Genomic DNA, 25,173 nt, shown 5'->3' on the forward strand with positions numbered 1-25,173 from the left:
AAATCCAACAGGTTTCTTGTCTGTTTTAAAACTTTAATGAAAGTAACATTTTCATTTCGTTCATTGAAAAAATTTAAAATAACTTACTGCCACTGTATTTTGGGACCCAGCGAACAGCAGATGTAAGACCATTGATATTGAAGTGTTTGCCATCAAATTCTGAGCACTGTTGCTCCCGGAAATCTTTTTTGCCTTTTGGACACGAATCAGTATTACACGACCGAAACTTCATCCTGCGGCCAACACAGTACTTCCCTCCATTTCTTGGTCTAACAAAAAGAGATAAATGTAAAATACACTCAGTTTCTAAAACTGCTGCTTTCCACCAAAAGTCAGAGTGGCTTGAGTCACTAAAGGGGAAAATCTCATAGAGCATTTTGCCACGTTTTACTGAAATTCCCACACACTTTTCTAGTGCAGTGTGCATATATAACCACATGAAAAAAAAAATACTACTGCTGAGGAGGGTGGTAATCAAGCTAGTGATGTTTATTAAAGTCTGTTATATTTTTATTTCTCTTATAATTATTTTGCCAGGGAAAAAGCATCATTAACTTTAATCCTTTTATCAATTTAGCAGGGATTACAGCCCTGTTTTTACAGAAGGAGCACCTCCCTCCATCATTTGAAATTATTATTTTAAAGAGTGAGTAAGAAAGAAGACAGAGTTAGGAGCTGACACACTCTTCTGTAGTCCTTATATGATTTTCAATTAGAGGACCAACCAAAAATGGAAAATTGTGGAAAATACCCCATTTACTATAAAGTCTAAAATATATTTCCTAACTGTTATAAAACCGTGCTACACAATTATTCAATATTAGTAGGTTCTTGGAACAGAAAAAAGACTAAATCAATGGTATATTGATAATATCAGTTACTACTGACTGACAGGAGTATCTGTATCAGGAATATAGACTTCTGTCTCTTACTTAACAGACAAAATAAAGCTGGAGTCAGACTGAGGGTTATTCTTCCTACTGATACTGTCAAAATGACATGACTTCTCAGTGAAATCCTGAAACAACCCAGGCTCCTGATATGGTTCTGCTTCTGGAGAAGTTAAGGGTAAAATTCTCATTGAATTTCACTATAGGGAATGAAATCCACATTGAATTATTCAGTCAATAAAAGCCTCTCATTATAAAGGTAAGCTGTAAATGAATGCTGTAACCAGTGTTCCTTGAGGGCACTACTGGTACTGGTGATGTGAAAAAAAACCTTAAAGTAAAGGAAGATTACCAGGGAATATGTATGTTTATATTTATTTTTGCATCTTTTACTCCAAGCATATCAATGTTTAACTTGTGCAATCCACAATACCTTCCTTTCATTTCAAACCAATCTATTTTGTCAGAATGTCTTCATTACGGACTAATGTAAAATGGAATAAAAAGCATACTCTGGTCTATTACACAGCCTGGTGGTGCTCTTGATTCCACCTCCACAAGTTCTGGAACATGAGCTATAAGGTCCCCATGGTCCCCATTCTCCATCTACAGGACGTGTCTCCATTTCTCTGCTCACACAAATTCCATGGCGACAGTGCTGCACAGTGAAACAAAATAAAATGTGTAGGTCAAGCAAAAAGTTAGTGCATATTTTAGGCACAGGAAGAAGATTTAAGAGCTCACTGCTCTTAATCTGGGTCTGGACATTTTCTAAAATATTCACATTCTTTTGAGATATCTTACCCAGAACCATATTTTCAAGAATGCTGTCTAGAGTTCTTTGCTCTCTATGAAAGCTACTGGATGCTGAATAGATCTGTAGGTCTTGTCACCTTATTCAAATGCCTACACAAGAATCTCAAAATCCTGATCTCTAATTCCTGTTACATTTTCATGTGAAAAACTTCAAAAATGGGTTCTCATTTATGAGATTATTTCCACTTCATTTGGTAATTCATGCTGATATAAAAAAAATTAAAAGACACGATAAGAAACCACAAAGAAATCCGGGGTGTTTCAAGCATTCTGAAAAAGAAAAATGTTATGGAACTGTTTGGGAAAAGACCATAAACCTTCAAGCATTTAGAACCTTCTTTATCCTAAAGCGAGGTGATGCTATAGATTCATGCATAAACTCAGATTTCCACACATGTAACAATAAGTGTAAAATATTTTATATTATTTATTTATATTTTAAAGTTTTATACTTACTACTAATTTGACAAATTTACTACTACCCTTAAAATCACAGAATGACAGAATTGTCAGAGTTGGAAGGGACCTCTAGAGCTCACCTAGTCCAATTCTCCCAATAAAGCAATATCACCTACAGCATATTACATTAAAATGTAATTAATCCTTAAAGAAATAGTAATTCTTAGAGCAAGACACTACATTGATACGTCTATTGTGTGACTTCAGATTTTATTCCTGCTGAAGAACTACCTATTTTCAATTAAAAACTTAAATAAAGGAGCAATTTTCATTTCATTTGCTGGGATGTACATTATTAAGATGACAAATACTGCAAGACTTTTCTCACATCAGTTGGGAGACTTCACCTGACATCTGCCAACTGTTATTATTTATAGAAAGTTGTAAGCATTAGCAGGTGGTTTTTTTTTCAGAAGAATCAAGTGGTCAACCTCTTGCTTCTATGTATTGACTGTGCAAATATTATACAGTTTCTCTCTGACTCTGCAAATATTATATACTTCAATGGTTAATCAAAATGTACATGACTAAAACATCTAAATAAGAATCTTATGATTGGTGCATGCGTGACTTTTCCCAAAGAACTTCCAGGAATTAGTAGCACAGATCCTATTGATCACTTATGGCAGTTGGAATTCTAATTCACTTGCACACTTTAGAAACCCCCAACTGATATATTTGATCACAACTTAGTGGAAAAGTTTACGTACTAAAACAGAATATTACCAGATATGACAATGTCAGCAATGTGTCTCCTGCTGACTTCTATGTGGATAACATGTCCTCAGCTTTGTCCTTAACTTACAACACAATCTGAGGCATCAAAGACTGACCACATCTGGAGACAAGACACTGAGCAGAATGGACTACATGTGTTCAGTGCTCATACACAAGAGAAATAATTATTTTTTAGATGATTTTTGAAGACTCTGGATTAGACTGAGTATGTTTGTTGTCAGGAAGGGTTCTCCTGGTTGCGTTGTCAGGGAGTGGCTTATTTCATCTCTCCCTGCAGTACATTCATGAATCTGTCACTAGAATCATCAGAACAGATTATATCAAGTAAACTCCTGCCTGTTTCTGAAGCTTAGGTTTTACCTCTCTGCTGCCTGTGACACAAAAGGGCTTTCAATTACTTTAAAGTCTAGAAGCATTTTGGTAACCAAAGTCTCTGCCATATAAAACAATTTAAGCACCTCTGATGCTCAGTAATCCCAGGATTCCACCGCGTTTTAAAATTAATCTAAATGGTGTGTAGAATTTGTCAGTATTTATTACCATGTTATAAATTAACTGTAGGATAAATTAACCAATTTTGCTGAACACACAGAAATTATATCTACAGTCTTTGTGAATTTCCATGAATGATACAAACCTCAGTGTGGTTCAGTGGATTTACCAGTGCATAAAATAATGCCTAGAAGCAATTCTTTTGTGATTAGTATATGCTTTTATTAATATGATACTTCTGCTCAGATGCTAACAATATTTTTACTTTCGAGAGAGGAATTTGTTACAGAATCAGATTCTCCTTTGAATGCTGCCAGAGCCCTTAATCCTACCAGGTGATAAAAATTACCTTCCTATATATTTCTTTGTCACACCAGATCTTGCATGCAAGACATATCTTCTTAGCCCTGAGTGACTTCTGCTAAGATTACAACCACTCAAGGTGATTTTCAAGCTCAAAGCAAACACAGAAAAACTAGATCCATCTTATTACAGTCCTTTAAGCAATAAATTCACCAGGTCATCATTTGCTTGATGCTAAGAATAGTATTTTGTCTTAACACCATTATTTCACTGTGTATCTGCATATAATTTTCTCACTGAAGTGCTTACTGTTAGTTTTTATTATTTTTTCTAAGGTGACTATAGGGTACCCTTTGTACCCAACCTTTCCAGAACACATAAAAAATTTTTTAAATGGCTGCATTATGTAAAAGTCTAAGGTAAATATAAGGAATCAGTAAGACGTTGCCTTTCCAACATGGTCAATTAGAATCTTAGGAAACAATTTTTTACTACTATTGAATGAAGATTGTAGATCCCACTTCACAAAATGAATATTGCATCCTAATATGGGACAGCAACCTAGACTTTAGGCTCTTTCTCTATCAACAAAAACATTTACAATAACTTGAAGGGAGATTTGAGGAAAAGACAAAGACGTAAACTGAAATTTTATATCCACAAGAGCATTATTTTGATCCATAGAAATGCAAAGCACATGTTCACATCTGGGATTTTAATAGCTTATTCAACAAACTTGTCTCAGCTATTATTCTGCTGCATTCCTACAGAAGCAACATGATGAGGTCACAGTAGAAAACTCCAGCACCAGACTCATTCCAGATGTTCCTCTGTGCTTGCCTGAATCATTGCTTTACTGAAAATACTATAATACACAGAACTTTCATGATCTTAAATATAATAATTAATATTTTCCCTACATTTAAAAAGTAAATATAAACATATGCACATCAAGAAACATGGTTATAGAATCACAGAATCTTACTGCTTGTAATTCCAAACATACAGATCACAGCAAGTGGAAACTGGTCTAGGCAAGGTCAACAGTTCAGTTTTCTGTAAAAAAGGTAGAAATTCTGACCTAAGTCCACACGCAGTTACTATATCTTCAGAGATGAGAGGGAGGTGTAATGGTTCAAATTTGGCTTTAATGAACCTACAGGTACTCAAAGTTTTATTTATTAATCACCTGCTTATAATAATCAGTTTAACTCTTTTGTATGGATTGAAACTATGATTTAATAAACTAATTTCCAGTACTCCCAACTTTTAGCTTATTGAACTTGCTAAATTTCCAAGAAAGCTATTTTGAAAAAGTTTTTACAGCGTGCCCAAAACTGCTCAGTTTTGACTGAATCAAGGACAGTGACAGACATATGCAGAACAGAACAGAACTAGAGATCTTCTGAAATCAAATACTTCATACACAGCCTGGGCATAGCTGGTGCCACAAAACAGATTAACACTAAATAAATGCAGTGCTGAAGCACAAGACCTGTTCACTATAAAGTATCTGACCTGTAGCTGAGGTCTGAGCTTAAACTGTCCAACTGTTCCAGTCACACAGAGCTGAGAAGAGTCTGCATCTTAGAGGTTACATAGATGCAGCACCTAACCCCATGAGGCAGGAGTGAGGATGAGAACATCCACTCAGATCATAGAATCGTAGAATCATAGAATAGGCTGGGTTGGAAGGGACCTCAGAGATCATCGAGTCCAACCCTTGATCAACCACCACAGTCACTAGACTATGGCACTGAGTGCCATATCGAGTCGCTTTTTAAATGTTTCCAGGGACGAAGAGTCCACCACCTCCCCAGGCAGCCCGTTCCAATGTCTGATCACCCTTTCCGTGAAAAAATTCTTTCTAATATCCAATCTGAACTTCCCCCGGCACAACTTAAGACCATGCCCTCTTGTCTTACTGAGAGTTGCCTGGGAAAAGAGACCAACCCCCGCCTGGCTCCATCCTCCTTTCAGGTAGTTGTAGACAGCAATGAGGTCTCCCCTGAGCCTCCTCTTCTCCAGGCTGAACAGCCCCAGCTCCCTCAGCCTCTCCTCATAGGATCTGTGTTCGAGTCCCTTCACCAGCTTGGTTGCCCTCCTTTGGACCTGTTCGAGGACCTCAATATCCTTCTTGAACTGAGGGGCCCAGAACTGAACACAGTACTCGAGGTGTGGCCTTACCAGCGCTGAGTACAGGGGCAGAATCACCTCCTTGGACCTGCTGGTGACGCTGTTTCTGATCCAGGCCAGGATGCCATTGGCCTTCTTGGCCACCTGGGCACACTGCTGGCTCATGTTCAGCTTCCAGTCGATCCAGACTCCCAGGTCCCTTTCTGCCTGGCTGCTCTCCAACCACTCTGTCCCCACCCTGTAGCGCTGCATGGGGTTGTTGTGGCCAAAGTGCAGGATGAATACCAAAGTCCATTAGCTTTGGCTGTATTTATCCCTGTGGGATGATCCCATTCACTCCCTTAAATGCCTACAGACCTCTCTCAGCCTTGGCTACTGCAAGTGGAGGTAAAGAAACAGTTCTGCTGAACAGATCTATGCCTGCTCTCTGATATCTTCATATAATACACATACTTAAGAAAACACATTGCTCAAAGAAACAAGCCCAAGATGAGAAGTGGGGCTTACAGCATATAAGAACAGGGAAAAATTGAGCAACTAGCAACCCTTGGAGTTTGGAGAAATGTCTGACTGAAATTTCAACTATAGTATCTTAGGTATCTTAGTAACCACAGCAAGGATTGTCAGGTGAGCTGGCATTTGTTATTTTGGTGACGTTAATTATCAACAAACCCCACAATATTTTAATCTTTTTTCCACATTTTTTTTCTTGCAAAAACTATGTACTTTATTTCTCCCCTGATTTGTTCACACAGAAAACTTATTTTTTCTGAAAACACATCTCATCAGAAAAGTATTTTAAAAAATCCCAGTCTATAGCAAAAATTATTGGTTTTGGCCCTTAAATACACTGTTTTCCACTGACAGTTTACAAGATCTGCTCCTGCTTCCCAGATGGTGACATTATCCCCCTATACCTGATTCTTAAAATCCATCCAAAATTTTTAAACTTAGTGTGTATATATATCACACACACATAACAAATTCTTTCGGATTGACTATCTCCATGAATTACATTCCTGAGGTATTCCAGCTAGGCAATGATTTTTAAAGAAATCCATACATTGTGTATTTTTGCTTTTATTTCAATATCAATAAAAGTCTTAAAAGTCTTGCTCTGAGAATGTCTCTCCTGTTTCACCAAATATTCTTTGGATGTGGGTTGTTCTGGGGTTTTTTTGCTCAGATGTGCATCACCAACTCCAGCAGATGAGTTTCCATATATTACCACGTAAATTACACTGCTAAAACCTCCATCACTTCATTATACAGAGTCCATCATTCTGAGCTAGGTGTAAGCTGAAGATGGATACAAGTAAGGAGAGTCTGTATACCAGTTGGCTTGTAACTAATTTGTTTACACATAATAGTCTAGATGTTTCCTGTCCATAATACTACTATCTTACTACTTTTAATTAAGTCCTCCATGCTTCAGTGAAGGTCTGTGTGATATCAGAAGAGTTGGCTGATGTTTATTCTTACTATAGGTCTCTGTGTTTACTATCAATGGAGTCAATTGCTACCTATAGACTACTGTCAGACCTAAGCACTCAGAATGTGTAAAATGAGTATGCAAAGAAATTTTCAGATACTTCAGCAGAAGCCCAACAAACAAATATAATTAATTTTTGCAGTAAGTCTAGGAAAAACAAAGTACAATTTGATCAGGTCAAAGAAATTTGACTAGAAAGCCAATTGTAGTAAAAGTTTTCTATTCTAATATTAATTCTACATAATTAATAATACTAACAATATAAAGTTAATCCGGGAACTGTTGAAATTCAAGAATATATTTTCTTTCTTCTCCAAGACATTGGAATGTTAGGCTGTCTTTTCAAGCAAGACACTACTAATATCACATATATTAAAAGTTACTGAGTTCTACTGGTGTGTGCACCATGAGACATACAAAACCCAGTTCTCTTTCAAAATGCCTGCATACTGGTAGATTGCACATGGCGAGAAGATATTCCATTAGTAAGTGCATGTGCTCTGGAAGAGCTGTTTGCTTATTCACTTCAGAGTCTTCAATGTTATTAGATTTGTATCTGCTTGAATTTTGGGGAAGGACAGATACAAGGACTCCTAGAGCAGTCCAGAGAGCAAAATCCACTAATCAGACACCCAACCTGAAGAAAAATTATAGGTTGTTACAAAAATAAACTCAAGTGTGAAACCTAAACTTAAAATGTAAATACTAGAATTACATATGCCTTAAAGGGTTTGTTTCTATACTCATCACAGTAACAGTGCTGCAATTGCCAAGTATAAATTTATTTAGAATGCTGGCAACAATTAATAACAATTAGTAGTCACCATATCTTAATTCCATTAACATCAACAGAAACTTGCTGGCTGAGCTTGAAAGGAGCTGTCCCTTAGAAAAGAACAGATGACAATTTGTCCAATTAATTGCTGTTCTTTCTTACATCTCTCAGAGGTAATGACTGTAATTAGCTCTTCACTTCCTAGAGAAAACTGGTTTCACTGCAGTAATTGCATAAAATAGGTTTTTGTATTCTAATATAAAAGAAATGCTCTGATGTTGGCAAATTAGAGTCAAGTCAATTGAACTAAAGGTTACACATGAAGCTTTATATAAAGATGAACTTCCTTTCTTTTCAGTGACTGACTGAAAAATAGGTTAAACATTGTAACACCAGCTGCATGCATAGAATTTAATCAAGCAAAGCTTCCACTAGCAACTTCAAATAACTTTTCCTAATCTTGCAAAGGAGAAAGAAACCTTCTGAGATTTTTTTATCAGCTAAATTGTTATGCATTGAGACAATATGTTCAAATTCCTCCCTACTACTGAATTACCAAATTCAGAAAAAGGAAAAAAAAAAAAAAGCAATCTATAAACATCAAAAGTTACAGGGGGAAATTTAGTAACTGAATGATATGTGGCATGCTATTGTACATAGAAATGAGACTAGGTATCTTCTAAGTTATCTTTTAAACTATAAAAGTATTAAAAAATAAAAAATTAACATCGGTCTCACAGTCCCTGAAGCTCCCAAAGAACAGCACTATTTAAAGCAGCTCAACTTAATAAACCAACCATACTTGAGATAATGGTCATATTTGAGCATGTCAAAAATCTCTGACATATTTATTCTCACAGTTGCCTGGCAGGTAAGAAAGTATTTCTATTTGCTGGTGGTGATCTGAGACACAGAAGCCAGACTAGATCAGCAAAGAACCTTATTTCTGTTAATTTCTGTAAATTTCTTAAACTACACACAAATTCAAAACTAAATCTATCAAATTCTCTCTGATGACTTTGGATTATAGTTGTCTCCACCATTATTTCTATTTCTGTCAAGGTTCAGTAACTGCCCTGATTTTATCTTGACTAATTAGATATTCATGACTCTTACAGACAGCCCAAAACATCTTATATCCTCAGACAATGCAGCTCAAGACCTGTATTCAAAAACAACCTGATGGATGAGGAAGTAGTGAGCTGACCTCTCATTGCCTAAACACTCTATACCAAACAAACTAATGAGAGGGGTGTAGGAAGTCCAGCTTCCATTTCTTCTTTTTTATGTGTCAAAGCATTCTATCCATACCTCATCCACCCAGGTAGAATCCTACACATTAGGGTAAAAGTGAGAAGAGAGGTGCCAGTTTTTAGCACTGAACAGATGGCAGTATTCTGAATTATGTTAAAATAGGCAAGACAGAGTATCAGTGTGAGTTATGTGTGGTTAGGATACTCAGGGGAATAGATGAGGAGGAACTGATAGATACTTCCATAGTATGCCTTAAACACACAACATACAAATACCTCCTGGAAACAGGATCCTAATCCAAAGACTTCCTCTGAGAGGCAATATTTAATATATATTCCTATACCTATGTCAAAAGTACTTAATTTGCTCTGATTCAGTGAAATAGCCTCAACAAGGCAAACTGGGGAAAACACACTTTTGGAATGCCTTATTTCCAGGAAATTCATCTTTGGAGCTCCACGGAGGAAAAAACCCAACCAGTTATGCATCATCTGAAGTTTTCTACCAGCAGGGAAGATGAAAACTTTTCCTTGAGGTCTTCCACCTGTTTTTAACCAACGTGTCATGTGCAAAATTTTATCATTACCCTGAACAGACATCCTATGTTATTTATGCCATGACACTACAGGAGTAAGAGAAACTGCAGGTAAAGCCAGGTGGATATTCTTTACACAGTCAGAATGCTGCAGGTAGAGTAAAGCACTGATCTTTCTCACCTGCTTCAATGATTGTGCCACATACAAGCACCAAGAAACATGTGAAGGCTTACCATTCCCACACCACAAGCTGTTCCATCAGCCAAAGGCATGTGCTGAGTACGACAACCCTTGTGAATTCCTTCTGTGCTTGTGCACCATAAGCGTTTGCATTGTTTCTAGAAAGAAAACAAGATCAGCTCTGTTGTACCTGTAACAACATTTCATACTTTAGTCGATAGATTTCTAATGCTTTCATGTGTTATGTGAGTTGAGTGTTTGCTAGGAGCACTACCTTTTTTCACAGATAAAACCCAAAACACAAAGAAAATATGAAAAATGGATTTTGCAGAAGGCCAGAAATGTAGAATATCTGCAACTCATCTCATTAGCAATAACTGATAAATTTCCAATTCTGTAGATAAGTTCATAAATTAGTGATTGCAGCTATACTAGGCAGCACAGTTTGACTACAATCCCCAGATAATATAATAACTGGAATTATTTTTTAAAATACAGTGACTAGAAAATTATGAAGAAAGCCTCCTTTTCTAATTGTTAAAAGATTCTTAATGGACAAATAACATTTGTAGCCTACAAAATTTACAAAGTATTCTTTAGTAACATCATCTTCAGGTCTCTGAATGTTCCTTTGCTTTTCTGTATTTCCATAGAGCCTGACTCTCACTAAACAATACTCTACCTCACCAACAGCTTCACTTAATTCAGTCTGGTTTTACATTTTCTCCTTTAAAAAACTCCAGCAATCTATACAATCCTGGTAGAGATATTAGACAAGTTGTTCCAAAATCTACCTGTGTGATACCTCAACTGTAAGGAAAGAAGGCACAATTTTAAACTGCTATTTAGGTTATATTTCACTGATCACATTAAGTTTTCAAAATACAACCTAAGTTTATTAATCAGCTCAACTTTTCTTTCCAAATCCCAAATTTGACTATTTGACAAAGCAAAGGTACCAAATATTTGGAACAAAGACATGAAAAAAACAAGTTAGTTATAAATTTTTAGAAAACACTGCAAGAAGCAGATAAGGGAGACCTGTTAATGTAAGATAGGGGCTATAAAGTGTAAACATTCTGAAGAACTGTTGAAATAATTCCCTTTCAGTAGTTACAGGAAGTCTTAATTTACACAGCTAGATCTTTTAAAGAAATTATCACATTCACAGATGTGTAAAACCAAATGAATTAATCTTACCTCTTAATTCTATATATTTTTATATTTATTTTTATTTTTAATTCTATATGGAGCTGCAACGCTCTCCACAGAACTCTTCCCCCTCCAACAGAAAAGAACCTGAATTTTGACACATTTCAAGATAAAATTCCTCTGAAACCAGAAGTCCTGAGATTTAATTTCTAAACCTGCCTTTCAGTAATTTTTTTGGTATAGATTTAGCATGACTTTGTGTGCTGTTCACTCACCAGATATGGGCACACTTGAGACCCAAGACCAAACATAAGTTCACACTGCTTGTTGACATCATACATTGACCCAGGCAGCTGAGAGGAAAGATCATATATTCTTCCAGTAGGTTTGTCTAGGAGACATTCACCATAACCAGTACTGTTGTAAAAACAGGAACAAAATGTGAATAAATCACTCCAAATTAACTCATTGGGAGCCTACTCACACAACTCTTACACATGCATCTCGGTGGACTTAAGTGTTTTCATGCCTACCTGCCTTTATAATGACTTTAATTAAAGTAATTAAATAAACCAGATCACTTGACTTTCCTTCATTGGATTTTACATTATATCCAACAAATCTTAAGGTTTTGTGGTTTTTTTTTTTTAATTTCTTGAAGTCATTTCTCATTGTCACAGGAAAATTCTTATTTCTTACAGGAAAAAAGGATGGTGCTGCCTAAATTATACCTACCACTTATTTAAAAAAAAATGCTGACAATAAAGTGTGTCTATTCTGGACTACTAAAATCCCACTGAAGATTTTTTTCAATAGCCAACACCACTACATTAAAAAAATATATAATTTCTTAGCTGTACATGTTGAGTGCAACTTGAACAAAGCCATGAGTCATCCAAAGTATTAAATATGTGTGGTTTTTCTGGAGGACTGAGGCCCTGCAAATCAGTGGGTAAACCTAACAGCAACACAAAGTAAGAATTTAACCAGTACTTTTAAAATACTTCTCAAAGACATGAAAGAGAAAAACATAACATATAGAATTATATTGATACTTACTCAAGAAATTCAGTGATATATTTTTGACTGCATTTTGACCATGTCCATGGGCTTGTATGGTAATTTAAAGTTGGAGCCATCACATGGTATTGATGTTTAATTCCAGCTTCTTTACATTTAAAGCTGTCATCATGAGGGACATTAAACCTAAAAAGCAAAATAGAAACTCCAAAACAAATTCAGCAATACCTAATTGAAATTCTCTTTGTTGCAGCAGTAAACGCTTGAGTTTTGGAGTTTGAAAATGCCTTATAATTGAACAGGACTCACTTAATATGACTACCTGATACTATGGCAATAGTTATCTTTAAAATGCTTCACAAAATTCTCTAATTCAAGATGTCCCTAACCATTAAGAAGATGGGCACAGTAAGAATTTTACTAAAAGTCCAGTGCTTTGTGAGTATGCCACTTTATAAGAACAACCCTTCCCCTCAACTGAACATATATACCATCACGAGACTCCCTATAACATATTACCCTGATATTCAAATAGTAAAAGAAAATACTTTCATCTCCTCTTATTGTTCTGTGTAAAGTATTTCTCTTTGTGTTACTCGACTGTAGTCTGACAGAATCAAACAAAAGGAAGAATATTACTGTTTTATATTAACCTTTCTCTTCTGTTAAATTCCTATCAAGGCTAGAATGCAGTTGGAATGCACAACTATGATACCTGTCCCAGTGTCCCAACATATTACAAAAGGACAGAACACAGCTGTATGAACAGTACTTCCCATAATTCACAATACTAGCCACATTATAAAATTTGTGATTCCTCTGCCACTGGGTCATGGGCAGAGCTGGTTCTGGCTCACTGCAAGAGTCAACAAGAATGACTCTTCTATAATTGCAGAGCAGACATCTTATAGAGCCTACAACTGGAAATTGGTCATATATGAAAGGAAATTTAAAAAAATATATACCTGCTGGGAGGTAGGTACTTACACATGTCCAAGTTCATGTGCTATAGTAAAAGCAGCACTAAGTCCATTTTCTTCACTTATAGAACAGCTGCGTAGTGGGTCACACATTGTTCCCAGCTCTGCTAAACCTGAAAAATTGAATTTTTCATGTAGGAGTGACTAAATAAACAAATACTATGGCACCCAAGTTGAAAGTCATGCTTCAACTATGAAACAAACTTACACAAAAAGAACAACCACCTGGCACCAAAGTATGGGCCAGGGCTGAAAATAATTGAGAAGCTGATTTATTTATTTATGCCTGTGTGACTTAAATTTTACATTTATTTTCCAATTTTTTCCTTATTGGTTTTATCCCTACAGCAAAATTCTCTTGTGAGAGTCCCTGTTAAAAGATCATAATGATTAAAGAAAAGAATAACTCACCAAGAGTATCACACTTCTCTCTAGCTCTGCATATATCTTCCCTTGAAGAAAAAGATATTAAATTATTACAGCAAATAAGAACATTTTTATGGTATTTCACTGTTACTATATTAACTGCATGAACTGCAAATCTATATTCTAATTCTAATTCTAAGTTTTTAATCTTACGGTCCATTAAAAAAATTTGTTTTCTAGAGACAGAGTTAATTTAAATTCACCATATTAAGTTCACAGTATTGCTTTCTATCTAGCTTGCAAAGAACAAAAATTCAAATACTGTGTTATTTCTCTACAATGCAGAAGGTAGATCAGGCATGAAATGCTGCTGCAGAACATGCAGATGCCAGCATACTTGAAATGACTTTATGTAGTGGACAATTTGCCAAAACAACATTAAATTCAGGACAGTATCAAAGAGCTCTAAGTGCTGGAATGCGTCCAACTGGGGAGAAAAAAATAAGGAAAAGAAACAGCAAAATAGAATATGTTGTAGTGCATGACCACCAGAACCTTCACTGATGTGACTGGTGTGCAGGAAAGACTATATAGCAATATTTAAATATATGCCATTTGTAAGTGTTGGGTAGTTCCAGTTATGCCTGGAATTTCAGAAGTTGACACTCACTTGATCCTTAATACCATTTGTACAAGACTCCATCCCTATCACAGATGTGTACAATGGTTAAAGACTTTGTTTCCTTGTGACAGTTTCAGGTCTAAGTGATTTCCACCATCTTTAATGGAAGAGTCACCAGAGTGTTAGGCAACAACACAGCACTGTCAGAATAATTGTTCATGTATAGAAAATCTGTGGTTTAGGAAGTGCAAGATAGACTGTATTCATTTCAATTACATGTGAACAATATCAGTAGAAACATCAAAATGATGTAAATAAGAAAGTGAAGCATTTGTCTCACCTCGCTCAGCAATTATGTCTATTTCAGATACTGTACCTAGTGATAAGAACAGCAGTATCATGATGAGAAGGGTGAGCATCATCCAAAGTGTTTTGTGCTTGCTGCCATAAGCAAAAATTACGAAGAGTGGTAGCTGCATTAAAAGTGATAGCTGGTCCTTCCTAAACACAACATGGCCAAAAAAAAAAAAAAAAAAAAGCCAAAAAACCAAGGGTTTTAATATTCATGCACTTGCACTTATCACTCTGTCATTTGTGCTCCTAATCTGCAAAACAATGACTGTGCATTTGAAGGAGGTCAGCAGGACTCCATATAATAAATGACTCAGGCAGACTTGTTTGTAGGATCAGATCTAAGTTTAGCCACAAGTCATCAGTTATGAGAATGAGCATAAATCACACATTAAATATTAAAAATATAGTGGTATTTATAATAAATAAATACTAATACATATACATGAAAAGGGTACACACCTTACAGACTTAAAACATTCAAGCTGCTAGTGCTGAAAACCCTCTACCAAACCCTTTCTAAAACCTGCCATTTTCCTGTCATGTTTCCATGTATGTATATGTTTCCATGTTTGTATACTACTACTTTGAGTAGTTATATCATAAGCTTTCATATTGCATCTGATTTGTATTCATTTAGGTCAATGGGAAGAATAGAGATGGGGAAATACAGGCACTAAATTAAGGCTCTGCAGTTTACCTTACGTTTGACATTTAGTCTCCTATTTTAAAACAGAACTTGATAGTGTTAAGAAAATATATTGTATTGCAAACTAAAATATTTTAAAATTTGGAATTACAATGCAAATTCACATAAATTAATTCTTTATTAGAAAGAAATCTTGTAAATACTTATTTTTCCTACCTGTTCATTGTGAATTACAATTAATTTTACAATAACTATATTTATAAGATTTCCAATACTTGAATCTTTATAAATTGCTGCAACCTAAGGAGAAAAAAGTCAAATTATTAGAATATTAGACTTATCTGATAAACCATATCATGTCATGCAAACAAGCTATCAAAGAAAAACAACTTGCTATACAACAGATGTCTCATGCATCCATCTGTATCTTTCTACCCCAGGATATGGTGACAAAACCCAAATGGTTACCCAATTTTTAAACTGAGATGCTACCTCAAAATAGCTCATGTTCACTATAAATAAAAAGAGTAGAAAATACACACATGCTGTTTTTGCAATACTAATATCCACATAACAAGTAACTAACTAAAATAGCCTTCTTAAATGAAAAAAAATGCAGCTTTTAATATCCAAATAGCTATAATTTTATATTCATTTCTAGACATTTAGACACCATAATGAAATGCCACTGTAAAAAGGACACTTCTTATACATTGTTAAACCTGTAATTTATTGTTAAAATATCAACAAAAGAGAAAAATTAGTGTCATTGCAACTGTCACAGACATAAGCTGTCTTACATACATGATGTATGGTTTAGAATGTTTTAGAAAGCAATTTTGAATTAAAAAGGTTTGTCCTTGTTTTTAATGGAACTTGGACTGAGTTCTAAATCTGTATTGAAAATATATGCTACATATACAAAAGTTTATTTCCTCATTCATACAAGGCTGTATGTGCATACCCAACAGATACTTTTTATGCAATCCTGCAGCCAGTTAGTAAAACTCATGAGTCAATTCAATATGCCCCAGTAAACCACTTTGAAAGTTATTATTCATAAAAGCAGTAAAAAGGTCACAATATCTTTTCAGACTCTTAAAACCAGCATCCACAACACAGAACAGTTCAGACTGCACAACAAAGAAAGCAAAACATAATAATAATTACTATTATATATATATATATAAATGGAGCTAGTTACCTGCCACTGTTGTGATATTAGCTTTCATTTTGATGAAATTTTCAAAGATTAAATCAGATCTTGTAATTACCACATCTATGGCTATCAGGTGACTAGAAGCAGTTTGGTCACAACAAAGTTTAGTTTCTTTTGAGATCCCTGTTGTAACTGTCCATTAAACAGACTGAGAACAATGGCAAAATGCCCTTTTTAACAAAAAGGCTAATAAAGTAGCAAATATATCTAGAGGTTGGAAGATAAGTAAATGATATATCCAAATTGTATGTGACTTCTTCAGCTCTATTTTTCTTAAATATTGTATCACAAGACCTCTCTTTATTTTCTCATTTGTTACTCACAACTATGGCACCAGAACAACACAAACATTCATATCCCTTGAAAGAAGTACAATAACACTTTCTCGTTCACATGTCTTTTACAGACTCCAGTCTCTTATTTATCAGTGTAGTGCTGAAAGGATGTAGGATACTCAGAATCTGGGAGACTTCTTCATTTCTTCCATTATCATATCCTGATTCTGGAATATACTCTTTGTAAGACCCCAGAGTTGCCTGAAGGCATGAGATAAAGAAGTCATGACAGCATTTATTGCTTTGCTGAGAAAATAAAACAGAGCTGAGTCATTTCTGCTGGTGTTAATCCTATTCCTACAGACAAAATGAGCCCCAGGTATCTCAGAGCAAAGCCTTTGTCATAACTAAACAGTACAGAGGCTTCAGTACAGGGACAAATCTTAAACACTGTGCTACTTAAGAGAAAGTCAGAAAAGTACTAGTCTAAGCATTAGCTATCTAATTAATATCTACAATTATCATCCACTAGGTAATAGTAGTAGTAAAGAGCATTAATAACAGCAGTGAAGTGTAAATATGGGCAAGTATGTGCCTGCCTACATACTGCAAAATTTCATAAGTCATAGAATCATTTACACTGGAAAAGACCATCAAGGCCATTGCATCCAATTGTTAACCTAACACTGCCAATTCCACCACAAAACATGTCCCTAAGCACCACATCTGAATGTCTTTCCAATATCTCCAGGGATGCTGACTCCACTACTTCCCTGGCCAGCCTATTGCAATACATGACAAACCTTTTGTTGAAGAATTCTCCCCTATTATCCCACCTAAACTTCCCTGCTGCCATTTCATCTTGTCCTATCACTTGTTACATGGGAGAAGAGACCAACCCCCACCTCACTAACACCTTTCATGTAGACATAGAGAGTGATAAGGTCTTCCCCTCAGCCTCCCTGTCACCAGGCTCAGCTTCTAATACCATTTTATAATGGTAAAATTATATCATCTCTCACTGCAAGCTAAATGAGGTGAAGTGATGCTGTCTCAATCCTCTCCTTGAAAGCAGAGCTGCCCCCCTGCCATGCTCCAGCTCCAGCTCTCAGGTGAGAGGGCTGCCAGCCAAGTCCATGAGCTGAGCTCATCACAGAACAGCCTGGGCATGTCAAGTTTTCTTTTCAGAAAGGCAATATTACAAAAAGTTCTTGCTGCAAACAGATGAAGAACAGACCAGAAAAGTTTTCTACTGCCAAACTAACTACATAAAAAGTAGTACATTTCTTTAAAGTATATCAGTAAACAGGCACTTGATTCAGAAAGTGGGGGCAGTGTCTCAAGCTGTATCACGGAACCAAATTTTATTTTATTTTTTGGTGCTTTTACAGTAAAGTTCGGTGTCTTAATGAATTATTTCAGTTGCTAAGATCAAGCCTTCATGAAAGGGACTTTGAACTGTCACAACATAATGTGCCTAAGATACAGTCCTCTGGCTACTAAATATACTAAGGCAGCATCTAATGCCTGCTTTGCTGATACAGTGCTTGGAGGAAAAAGAACAAATGTTGTGAGTTAAAAAAAGAAAAAGTATGTGTTTGCTTCTCATATTAAATAATGCCATTCTTTATTGTATTTCAGCACAGAAGTTTTAATAAAGCCCTATGGTAAAGGTATTCCTTGTACTTATAAATAAATATTTTAATCAGAACTAGTAAATATTTCTAAGACATCACATAAATACTGTGACTACTCATCTTGCCAAGATTTACAGTTCTAAAGAAATGAAAAATGCATTTGGGTTCCAGTTCAATGGGATTACTTGCATGCTGAGAGTTAAGACTTTTATGGTTAAATTGGATGAGTGACAAGACACTTAAAATCCTAAAAATATTTAGCACTTATTTCAGTTCCTGGTTTCCACTCATAAAACATTATCCTATAGCAGTGAGTTCAGTTTGGTGGCATGTTTTTGGGGGGTTTTTTTGGTTGTTTTGTTGGGGGGTTTTGTTTATTTGTTTAGGATTTTTTAGCATCAATAAGAAAAGAAAAATGGGCAAGGGTTACAAAGATTGCTCTGGAATCTAGATGTCTGTGTTTCATTAAAATGAAATGGGATTTATTAGCTTAAACTTTTTGGGTTTCTTTAAAATCCAAGCCAAAAGTGAATATCCTTAAAACATTCATAATTATTAAAAGAGTACAGTATAATGCTTTATTCATTTAAAATGCCTGTAAATAGAAAAGTTGCTTGACCAGACACAAGTACCAGATAAATTCAATAATCAAAGCTATCGGTATAATGGCAGAAAGGATAAAATTAAAATATTAAATTTCTCCACTTTATGGGTAATGAAATAAGATTAATAATGGTTCTGTTTCAAACACGAATAGGCTGCAGGTCAGAAAATGCTCCCCCCTGCACACTGATGAGTTCTATTACAGATTATATAAGAGTGATAGTCACTTGTTTTCCTATTCCTCACATCCATTACTCACTTTCTACAAGACAACTATTAAGGAGAAGGAGAAGCAAGAGCAAAGAGAATAATGAAGACTATCTTGATATGCATTATTTGATTTGCTTGACAAACAAATATACATGTGATCAAAAAGTTGTCCAGATGACTTCCAAAGGTCCCTTATAATTTAAGTTATTCTGTGATTCTATACAGTTGGCAAGATAGCATAGTAGATAAAAGATAGATAATAAAATACTAAGTTTTCAGTGAGATTTAATGCTGTTACCTCAAAGCCAGCAATAACTGCCATAAGCCCTACTTCTATAGTACAAATAGGTAAGCAGAGGAAAAAAATTCACAAGCTTTTTAGCAAAGAACTGGTATTTATTCATTCATGCGTGTGTAGGTTAAATGCTAGATCTTAAGAACACTTCATATGCATTCACTTGAGCAGAAATGATACAATGCATATCCTATTTACCTAAACAAGAATTGCAATATAAGGAGGAGTGGTTGAATGTACAACTACAGATGCAGGATCATCTTAAAGAACATCAAGAATTACATTAGCAATCATAACAGATCCTCATTACAAAGTTTTGTAAAAAAAAAAAAAAAATTCTTCCATTTTAAAAAAATGTTTTAAACACTTCATTTTGGTTCTTAGTACACCTCTCTCCTAAAAAAGTAACTTTACAAAACATGGCATGTGTAGGATCAGTTGTTTCTGAAAATTCCAAATCAAGACCACTACAAGGTAAAGAAAAAATCCATCTTTCAACAATCATTTTTGTTTTAATTCACAAACTTTCAGACCTTCACACCACTACCAATAGAAAAACGCAAGAGTTTATCAAACTAAAGTATGCCATTTTACCTTTAAATGGCATTATTTTTCTTCTAAACCAAATTAAGAAAATTCGGTTTTCCAGATTTAGGTGCCCATATGTGTGTAATAGGTGTCATCACTTGCTGCCTTCAGCTGGAGATGCAGACATGAGCGAGCAGAACTGAGTTCAGCTGCCTGACTACACATTATCTCGGGTCCCTTAAGGTGCTGTAGGTTATTAGACATCCACACAGAACTGGCAGATACGACACATGAGCTGCACACCTTTCTCAAGCTGTAGCTGAGGCCAAGTCAGATGACCAATGGCATATTAAATTGTATTGGACACTTTTGTGAAGCAAATAACTCATCCCAATAGAATATAGAGACCTCATATCTTCAGCCAAAAGTAGATGTCCATCAGTGGTTAATAGCTCTCTATTATTTACAAGAGATGTCTATAGATACCAATATGTAGATGTCTTAATTTGCAAGCTCAAAGTTAGGTGCAGTTTCATATAAATTCAGCTTCTTGAATAGATGGAAGGACAGAAATCTAGAAATAATTACAATGCAGAATATCCTAGCACACCTTACCCTAAAAAAATGGCTCTGCAGATGTCATGGTAAGGCTTTTGATTTTACAGTTTCATAGAATCATGGAAATCAGAGAATGATTTGGGTTGTAAGAGACCTCTAAAGGTCATCCAGTCCAATGCCACTGCAGTAAGCAGGGACATCCTCAACTAGATCATGTTGTTCAGAGCCTACTCAGGATTTATTTAAAATATGTCCAGGTATGAGGTGTATTGTACTGGTTCCTGAATCAATATAAGTGACTTTTGGTTCAAGAAAAAAAAAATCACCACAGAGAAAGCCGAGTTAAATGATGCCAACTCAAAGTCTGACCCATATTAATTTGAAATTACTTTAAAAAAACTATAACCAAGCATTTTTTCACACTGCCTTTTGACCTCTGTCTACTGTAATCATTCCATATGTTCAACTCACTGAAGCTTAAGAATTCTAATGCAACAGCAAACCAGGAAGCAGATCACAGCAGTTTACCTGCAGACCATACTTACTCCAATAAACTGAAAAGATCTAGTATCAAATCTGAAGTTTTGGCCCTCCTTTTTTTTTTTTTTATTTAAATGTTTATTAAATATTTGTTATAATGCAGAATTCAATCAAATGAGAAGACAGGGAAGTTGCAGACAAGAAAACTATAGAACAATAACTGAAACTGCTCACACTTATGAACTTAAGTCTACTTACTATTGACATCAGTGTTAGTATGTAGTGCTGTAAATTCTGCCCGTGGTGACGAACCATTTTGGTGTCAGCTGTAACCATCACTTCTACGTATCTTGGATAGGAAAGAAAACGTTTTTTCCTGGAATGTGGATTTCCACCATCCTCTATAGATACGTTACTGAAAGCATACTTTAAAGTGAGAGGCTTCTGTAAAACATTGCTCTCTTCTTCTGAACTGCCAAAGACTGGATGTAGTAAAGTGCTCTTCTTCAACTCTTTTTCTGTAAAGTAAAAGAAGATTAACTGTTGAATGCAGTTTCTAAATTTAAAAAGGGAAACGGGCAAAAGGCTGCCCAAAATAAACAAAGCAAACTTATAGTAATGGTCTTATCTCCAAGAGAATCAGTGCAAGAATTTAAAACATATATTAAATCTAGAAGACTGTTACAGGAACATCCAATGGGAAAACTTGTACATTGTCATATAGTTCTATCATATATGGATTCATTTTTAAAACTTAATTAAGAGATAGCAGTATTAAACATTTCCTAGAATGCACTATAATTCAAATAGGCAGGCAGGAAGGATATGATCATCACAGCTTGAACAGACCACCAAAGGAAGCAAGTTCAAAAAAAAAAAAAATACATATTCCTATACACAAACCTTTGACACCTACAGAACCTATCAAAATAAACCATAAAAAGTATAAACCTGAGTCCCAAAATTAAGTACCTTTTAACTTGTCTGTTTATATACCAACATATATGTATATACATACAGCATTTGATTCATAAGCAAGTATGCAACCAAAGCCTTCAGTTACTTACTTGCCAGCTTTGTTAATATTCATGAAGTAGCATCAAGTTCTAAAGGAAATATAGAACCTACTTAAATATCTCCAAAGTAAGTACTATCACACTTGCATTTATGCTGTATAGTCCAGATACCAGAGGCTTCTGATGCCCAATACATAAAACCCCTACACTGATCATGGAGTAACCTTTGCAATGGCCAAGAAAAATACTTAATTGAGAAGCATACCTGAAATCTCACTACTCTCCAGAACTTAAGCACCTAACTAGGCACTTCAGCCCCCTCGGAATAAAGCTCCACTGTCTTTCTGGAAGCTAGATATCCCCTACAAGTATATGCTAAAAGATGTGTCTCATAATCCCTTTATTTTAAAGACTTAGTGGCTACAGAACTGATGCAAGAACTCAGAAATTCCTATTCTGTCAACCTCAACTTGAGGATTTAAATCTATACATTCCATATTTCAAGGGAAGAGCCCTCATCCATAAACTCTGAGCTACGCTTAACAGGTCAATAGTCCTCTTTAAAGTCAGAGCAGAATACAGACAGAAAAAAGCTGAGGGACAATAGCAAGCACCTTAAAATTTACTGAGGAATTCTCTAAAAGTCAGTCGCAAAATATATCTGTATTAATCACAAAAACTATTGTCACTAACAATAATGAGGGAAGAATTTGGGGATAGCCTTTGAAAAGGAACTTGTGCATAAGTACCCACATATATAAATTGTGCTTAGACTGAGTTTGATGCACAGAAGAGAACTGGCAGAAGCAACCTTGTATGCAGACTGCCTCTACTAGGTCATAGAAAGTGTCTGAGATTTCAGAGTATGGTGAAACAAGAAACAGCCTCTATATTTACAGTGAGTGTTTAAAGACCATCTAAATTTATGGACCAGCTGAGACAAAGTCAATACCAGAATAGATCAAATTGATTTTGTTTATAAAACCAGAAATCAACAAGTGAATGAGTAATAGCTATACTAATTATCAAAAAAGTAATAAGGCAAACTGGGATGAGCTTCCCTGTACTAAGGAAATGAGATTTATGGATAGAGGAGATACAGCAGATATCTTATCCTGACTTGAGCAAGCCTGGTAGCCAGGGTTTCCAGTTAACTTTCATCAGAAAGTTAGCTTAGAAGAAATCAGTACAAAGGAAGGAAAAGATTAGTTGGACAGTTTTAGAAGTAATTATCACAGCTCCATTTTAAACTAAAAAGATTTACTGAGTGTTATGCCTCTCAATATCCCCTGTCAAAGTTACTTAGTAGAGAAAAAGAAACTCTGATGATCACAAGCATTGCTAAATGCACTCTGTTATTTTTTGAAGGGAGGGTGTGCATAACCAGGTAAAACCAGCATTAAAGGAGAGAATTCTTATCTTTAGAAGGATAGAAATACAACAAAACCAGGTTTTTCTCCATGAGCATTTCTGCAAATTTGCTCTCCCCTAAGTGACAGTAATCGCCCTGGCTCACAGTCTTTTATACTTGCTACAATATATGAATACAGGGAATATGGCCACATTCCTAATACTTGGATTATTTTTCTCACACTAACTCGTTTAGTAGAATTCTTGAATGCAACACAGGAAAAAAATATCCAATCCACACAACAAACTTGTTGTAAAGATTGTGCTTTAGTTAAGTACATATTATTCATAATTTAACAAAAAATTTGGTGGTTACACCAAACTTGCTTGATTTTTAAACAAAGAACTAATGCCTTCTTCTGCAATGACAATCAATTAATAAATACCACCAGCTTCCTAAAAACCAAGCTAAAGGAAAGAATACCTTTCACTAGAGTTTGTTGAATACAATGTGATCATAAATGCTTGCTTTCTGGCCTTAGTATCCACAGAAAAGCAGAATTCTCAATATATTGTTTCTCAGCATAAAGTATGTTTTAACAATTTTCCAAAATTAAAAACAGTAGCTGCCCAAGCTACACTATTATTTTTGCAATTTATATTTTCAAAGACATGGACAGATATTCCTTAATAAATTTTATTATTCCCCTCTTTTTCAGATAGTCATTTTTATGCACTCAGCCTTGCTTAAACATTTGTGAAGCGCAAGTACATTCAAAAGGCCTAAGTGCAGATTTCAGTCTCATGAAAGGTGTAGAATCTTAATTAGATGGCAAGTTTCTAAATGCCAAGCTGAACCAAATTTAAGCTTTCTCCCACTGTGAATCTCCACCCATTTCTGTTTTCTTTGAAGCCCAATCAATGAAGCCTGTATCCTTTTATCAAAAGCAAAAACCCAAAAACTTTTATTATGTCACTAGGCTTAAAAACAAACAAATTTTTTTCCAACATGGTGCAAATTATTTTTTAAAAAGCATTATTATAATAATAGTTAAAAAGTGCACTGCTTTGATAGGATCTTCAAAGGCTTTTACATTATTATACCCCAAAGCAGATGGTATCTTAGTGTTTAGACTGAGTCTGTGGACACCTACAATTTGAAATAAATCCTTTCTAATCTCAGTCTTTTGTCTACTTTTTGTACTTTGATGACACCAGCAGGTGCCTTTTTCACATTGTACTATTTTCCAACTATTAAGAAGCATGCATAATTCTGAAAAAAAATACAACAAAAAAACCAAATACTGAAAGTTCTCTGTGCCACTAAAAAAACATCAGTTTACAGCACAGTGTTTTCAACTCACTGCTTCATGGTATTAATGAAGCTTTTTTGTCTTTCATAGTCACTTTCCCTGCAGACATTCTTGCTTTTAAGTTACTTTGTTTAATGACTAACCTACATGCTATGAAACTATGAAAGTACAATCATTCACTTGTCATGTATCTTAATAGCATTTCACAAATTAATTTATTTTAAATAAAAGCAAATTATATGAATATGTAGGATGAATTCATTATTAAAATACAAGGTGGGAATTTTGCATTAATGGGTAATACTGGATACTTCCACTATTAAGAAAGATATGATGTCCTGTATTATCTGTTAGACTTAAAGTACGTTTGTTACCTTTTGCAAATAAGCAACTCCTGTGAAACTACTTTTTAAATATTTTCATATAATGTAGTGCAGGTCTAACAGTAAACCCACCAAAAAGCTTCTGCAATACCATG

The 25,173-nt window shown here is 35.2% G+C and overlaps 1 protein-coding gene across 1 annotated transcript in view; it reads right to left on the reverse strand.

The window, feature by feature from the left end:
- The window catches only part of ADAMTS20 (ADAM metallopeptidase with thrombospondin type 1 motif 20), an 81,155-nt gene that overhangs the window by 43,057 nt on the left and 12,925 nt on the right, over nucleotides 1-25,173 (reverse strand). The window contains exons 4-13 of the mRNA XM_030454724.1: nucleotides 21,275-21,534; nucleotides 15,428-15,511; nucleotides 14,588-14,712; nucleotides 13,635-13,675; nucleotides 13,231-13,336; nucleotides 12,283-12,429; nucleotides 11,499-11,640; nucleotides 10,125-10,229; nucleotides 1,403-1,548; nucleotides 88-269 (exon numbers count right to left, since the gene is read on the reverse strand). Of these exons, the coding sequence (XP_030310584.1) occupies nucleotides 88-269; nucleotides 1,403-1,548; nucleotides 10,125-10,229; nucleotides 11,499-11,640; nucleotides 12,283-12,429; nucleotides 13,231-13,336; nucleotides 13,635-13,675; nucleotides 14,588-14,712; nucleotides 15,428-15,511; nucleotides 21,275-21,534 (1,338 nt within the window). The remainder of the gene's footprint in view (nucleotides 1-87; nucleotides 270-1,402; nucleotides 1,549-10,124; nucleotides 10,230-11,498; nucleotides 11,641-12,282; nucleotides 12,430-13,230; nucleotides 13,337-13,634; nucleotides 13,676-14,587; nucleotides 14,713-15,427; nucleotides 15,512-21,274; nucleotides 21,535-25,173) is intronic.

The sequence above is a fragment of the Calypte anna genome, chromosome 1, assembly GCF_003957555.1.
Source record: "Calypte anna isolate BGI_N300 chromosome 1, bCalAnn1_v1.p, whole genome shotgun sequence".
In the NCBI taxonomy this organism is placed as follows: Eukaryota; Metazoa; Chordata; class Aves; order Apodiformes; family Trochilidae; genus Calypte; species Calypte anna.